Genomic DNA, 6,000 nt, shown 5'->3' with positions numbered 1-6,000 from the left:
CTTACCGATCTTCTCAAAGTCATATTTAGCCGTAGAATCGTTTTTAATTTCCAAAGCTTGTTCTAGCAGTGTTTCTGACAGCACATCTACACACTGGTGCCCAAAATTAAAGCAACAAATCGCTTTTTCCCCGTCCTGCATATGATTCATGATATAATCATGCAAACTCTCGACAGATGTCTGTACGATTGCGTTCTGTACTGAAGATGGCATTGCAGTCAATGGCAACCACGCCAACGATGACGCCAGGCCACTTATCAAAACGGTGATGTTCGCCGAGTAGTCTCACATCCACAATCGCTGTGTACGCAATTACAGATGAACCAGAAAGGTGGAGGGCCACGTGAAGAACGAAAGCAGGACATGGAGACCTGCTACATATGTACCTTCACAGAAGGGAACGTTTAGTGTGGAGTCGTCAACAGTGGACCAAAGTTGGACGTCATTGCCTCAAAATGAGATGACATCATTCGCAGCATGCCCCGTCTTTTTCAGGCCCGTATTGCTGACAGAGGTGGTCACATCCCATACTGAGCACATTAACCAGTTGTGCAAATGTGTGTGCAAATCCATTAAGTTGAAAAAATTAACATTTTTGCCTACTATTATGCATATTGTAGTTGTTTATGTTCTGTATTCTTTACACTGTTTCAACTTTACTAATCACCTTTTTATACTGTTTTGAGGCAAAATGAATGCAACCTTGCAAAATAGGAAAGTAGCACTTGAATTCATTAGTCAGATGCTGCAGATGATTTGATATTTTATTCGTAGTATCCGTCTTCTTCAAGACCTCCGTAAAGAGTGCTTCTTCCAGGATTCCAAACAATATGGGAAAGCAGGTCACAATTTTACATTCCCAAAGTAGCAGTTTATCAGTATACGCAGCGATAGCATCCCAGTGATAAATTATGTTCGATTCTCCACGTTGCAGTTTCAAATTAAGTGAGTTCAATGAATCGAAAATATCTGACACGCAAGTCAACACCACAGTCTAACACTGTGGTCAACACAACTTGAACACTTGGCTTTCCGAGTTCCATACACAATTCAGTTTTGTTTTGAATTTCCAAAAATCGAATCATTTCGAGTACAAATAATTGAACTAACTTTTTTTTTTTTTTTTTTTTTTTTGAGCCAGCGTTCTTCCGTATGAAATAGCAGTCTTTCATGTTCTGTTCACAAATGGCCGTAAAAAGACGGGTATTTAAAGCACTCTTTTTTAATATGATTCCCAATTTTGATGCTTAATTTTGAGACGTCGTTGACTTCATTTGGAAGTGTTTTAGTCGCCAAGGCTTGACGGTGTATAACACAGTGAATTGAAGTAACATCGGGATGATTTTCTCTGACCATCTGCATGAATCGTGACCGAGATCCAAGCACTGACGAAGGCGCCGTCTCGGTATACGCCAATCAGCCTTTGCCACGACAATTCATATTTGCAAAAGAATCCAGATCTCACTGCCATGATACGAATTACTTTTGAAGTAGTAATTAGCTCTGTAGAAAATTTATGATTTACACATAAATTTTTAAGTACAGGTACTTTATTGCATTTAAACATACAAAAGCTGATGGGGAAGGTCTTTCATTCAGTCTTGCCAAGGTTGTGGATGCTGATAACCTGTGTACTCATACTTATCTGTAAAGAAAAAGAACCGAACTTTAACAGAAAAAAATATTGGTACTATGAACTCAACACATTCTAAAATATGAAAACTAGAAGTAATTAAAATTAATTATAACATCAAATAATATGAAGGTAAACACACACAATTCTGTTCAAAGGCAATTACTTGCATTTAATTTCATATTATCAGCAACAAAATAATTTTTACTGAGAATTATGATGTCCTGTGTGAGTCACACGTTTATTATAAATTGTATGAGAGAGAAAAGTAACATCCATAGTGCTAAGATAGAAGGAAGCGCAGTGGTACTGATAGAAACATGTAGAAAAACAATATGCATTGCATGAGTTGCAACCATGTTTCCTTTTTTCAAACCTACCAAATTGCAATTCATTGATTATTCCCCAAATTCATAAAATATTTCTTACAGAAGTTTAAAAATATATTGGCTATAAAGGTTAGCTATGCAACGCTACTACATGGATTAATTCATCCAGAAAGGTAATTCACATGTATGTATCTAAGAAATATAGGCACCTAATACATTACTCTATGCCATATTTAAAACAAGCGAGATAATCTGTAGACATGTGGCAGACTCTGGGGGAACCATAGCAGATATGCTATTGAGCATATACCTGTTATTGATAGGCTGACAACTGCAGAAGCTTTTTTAGGTGCCTTTTCCATTTTATTTGCAATGGAAAAGAGAAATTTTAAGTATAAGCGGTAATAGCTACAATGATCTTTTACAGAACCTTTTGAGAAACAGGTACTGGCATTGGAAAAAAATAAAAATTTGGTTAGCTTTGGATGACTCAGAGCATGTGAGATTAGTTGTGGAAAAACATCTGTAGGATAATCAGGAAAGAGAGACGAAGTGATAATGAAGGAAATACTTCACCAATATTTTCACAAAGTGGTAATCATTAGACAAGTACAAAAATATGTCTACGGCAATGACTTCAGCAGTTCACAAGCAGGCAAGCCTAGTTCCTCTACAGAAAAATCATGGAAATATACTTATGACAGTTCATATTGCAAAGGGAAGATAGGCACACTATGGAACAGAAATCAAAATAAATAAAAGTAGCCTACAGGTAGTTACCAAAACATAAATGAACATGTAAACAAAAGAAGTTTTCACCAGAAACCCTAAGTACTGCTGCTCAATGCTTTGCTATTCTTAGGTCTAACAAAAACCATTGATATCAACATAAATACAAAATACACTGTAAAAAATAAAAAGTATTAGTGAAATTACAGTGACTACATGATTAATGTTTCAGTGCCTCAATCTGGTGATGTGCACACGGAATACAGAAATGAAGAAATCATTGAAGAAATTTTGTGTTTACAATGTATCATAAAATTATATTAGGTCATGAAATAAGTGATTCTGAGAAAGAAAACTGTGCTAACTTGATACTAGATGAAAACATGCAAAATTAACACATTGCCTGGAAATAGCAAGGATTACTTTGCAGTGTAAAAGTGAAGTTACACAAATCAGCCAACAGAAATGTAAGGTAGCACCAAATGTAGTTTAGGAATGTGTGTGTTGCAAAAATAAGTGTGTAAATAATGAGTAAAAGTGTTCCTCTAGCACAAATGTTGGCATCTGTTGAGAGAATGTGTGTGTGTGTGAGGTGTTATACACTGAAGTGCCAAAGACACTGGTATAGGCATGCATATTGAAATACAACAATAAAGGTAAAGTTGCCACACCATATAGTAGATATACTGAGTTGCAGATAGGCACAACAAAGAGACTGTAAGGCCTTTGCCAAAAATAGATGACACACACACACACACACACACACACACACATGGCTCCTACCCCTGTAATAAACCTAAATGCATGACCTGTCCCAAACATCCTCCCACCACTGCCTACTCCAGTCTCGGCACAAACATCACCTATGCCATAAAAGGCAGGGCTACCTGTGAAACCAGTCAAGTAATCTGCAAGCTAAGCTGCAACCACTGTGCTACATTCTATGCGGGCATGATGACCAATAAGCTGTCTGTCTGCTTGAAGGGCCACTGATAAACTGTGGCCAAGAAACAAGTGGACCACCCGGTTGCTGAAGATGCTGTCAAACATGACTATCTTCATTTCAATGACTGCTTCACAGCCTGTGCCATATGGATCCTTCTCACCAACACCAGCTTTTCTGAACTGTGCAAATGGGAACTTTCCCAGCAATATTCTACATTCCTGTAACCCTCCTAGCCTCAACCTTTGTTAGTCATTGTCCTCACCCATCCAGCCTCCTCGTTCCCACTCCAGCAATATACAGCTGTCATTCCACCATCACACCCAGTCTTTTTATTTGTCTTCTTTTCTGCCCCCCCCCCCTCCAGTCCCCTCCCCACTTCTCCTCTGCCCTCATCTAACCTCCTGACTGCACATAACTGCCCTATCTCCTCAGCACTTATTCCCTCTGCACTCTCCAGAGCACTGCACTGTTTGCCACCCCTACCCTACTATCCCTCCCCATCCCCACACCAGCCTCCTCCTTACTCCCACCCAGTCACCACTTCCATCTTGCACTGGTGCTGCTGCTCGCAGTGTGGCTGCAGTTGCCAGAGTCTGCAGTCATGTTTGTTTGTTTGTGTGTGTGTGTGTGTGTGTGGTCTATTTTTGATGAAGGCCTAATGGGCTGAAAGCTTTATTTGTAACAGTCTTTTTCTTGTGCCTATCTCTGACTCAGCATCTCTGCTATATGGTGAGTGGCAACTTTCCGTTTCTAATATTGTTACATTCCGTACTGGATTTTCCATCGTATTCAAATACAGAGATATGTAAACAGGAAGCATATGGCACCGCAGTCGGCAATGCCTTTGTAAGACAAGTGTCTGGCTCAGTTGTTAGATCAGTTACTGCTGCTACAATGGCAAGTTATCAAGATTTAAGTGAGTCTGAACATGGTGTTATAGTCGGTACACGAGTGATGGGACACACCATCTCCGAAGTAATGATGAAGAGGGGATTTTACTGTATGACCATTTCATGAGTGTACCGTGAATATCTGGCATCTGGTAAAACATGAAATCTCTGACATTGCTGCAGCTGGAAAAAGGTCCTACAAGAATGGGACCAACGATGACTGAAGGGAATCATTCAACATGACAGAAGTGCAATCCTTCCCCGAACTGCTGCCGTTTTCAATGGTGGGCCATCAACAAGTGTCAGCGAGTGAACCATTCAATGAAACATCATCGATATGGGCATTCGGAGCCAAAGGCCTACTCATGTACCCTTGATTAATTTGAAACAAAATTTGATAATCTAGGTTAAAAACTGAAGGAAACAGGTCATAGAGATGGAAGTATTAGAGTGCATTTAGAAGAGGTGTCAAAATATGTATATAATGAATACAAGCAATCAAACAGAAACTGCAACAATGAATCAGCAATAAGGCAAAAAATGTGGTAAGTTTTTCGGTTTCACATACTACAGAATTCAAGTACTGAGTGATAAAAATGTGTTAATTAACCAGTGGAAAAAATCTCAAAACATTACTGGGCCAAAGTTGTAAATAAGGTAAATAGAATATCAGTGTTACCATACAGCCATGAAAAGGGACCAGCCAGAATTATTAAACAAATAATCTTTTTACTTTAAAAAGGAGTAAAATGACGTGTAAAAATGAATCTTAGATGCCCAGAAGGTAACTAAAAAGATGCCTGACCCAACTAAAACAGAAATATCTTAGTCTACAACACACCATACAGCTGCAATGTACCACAATGGTTCTGTGCAAACAAAGAAATCACAATGGTTGGTAAAAATTGCTCAGATATTTGCAGTCATTTCAGAAATGTTCAGATTATAGATATCAGCATTGTTGCTTACAGGTTTCATATAGTGCATGACTTACATTTTAACAGACTGAAGAAGCAATCAATGGCTAGATGAACTGCCAATATTGTTTCAACAACAGTAACAACAGCTCCAAACAGGGCAGTATTGGTAGCAACAATATCGACATCACAGTCCCCTACATCTATAAATGTGACTGCAAAAGAAACGAAGGGAATGACAATGTCACCTAGATCAAAAACCGGGAATAATAAAACAGTAGGAATAGCACTAGACATGTATAGAATACCACCAAAGATTCACACTGCCATAAAGATAAACAAGTATATTGCATCAGTCATTGATCATATACCAACCGACATAAAAAAAAAATGTTGCAATTCAAATGTAAATAACATGGCTCCTTTTGGCAGCTCCGGCCAGATTCTAAACTGAACATAGCTTACAGAATACAACTAAAAGGCTAACACAGAAGAGGATTTTCCCAAGGGATGGGAAGATTGTAATTTGCTACACATTTAAGCAATGAAACACCGA

The 6,000-nt window shown here is 38.5% G+C and overlaps 1 protein-coding gene across 5 annotated transcripts in view; it reads right to left on the bottom strand.

Moving 5' to 3' along the window:
- Positions 1-1,184: 1,184 nt before the first annotated feature.
- Positions 1,185-6,000, bottom strand: part of LOC126253533 (golgin subfamily A member 6-like protein 22) — a 98,001-nt gene continuing 93,185 nt past the window's right edge. For all 5 annotated transcript variants that reach the window (XM_049954918.1, XM_049954919.1, XM_049954917.1 and 2 more), the window contains one exon: positions 1,185-1,645. In XM_049954918.1, coding sequence (XP_049810875.1) covers positions 1,596-1,645 — 50 coding nt within the window. In that variant the 3' untranslated portion in view covers positions 1,185-1,595. The remainder of the gene's footprint in view (positions 1,646-6,000) is intronic.

The sequence above is a fragment of the Schistocerca nitens genome, chromosome 4 (genome assembly GCF_023898315.1).
Source record: "Schistocerca nitens isolate TAMUIC-IGC-003100 chromosome 4, iqSchNite1.1, whole genome shotgun sequence".
NCBI lineage: Eukaryota > Metazoa > Arthropoda > Insecta > Orthoptera > Acrididae > Schistocerca > Schistocerca nitens.
This window is presented reverse-complemented; position numbering and strand designations above follow the sequence as displayed.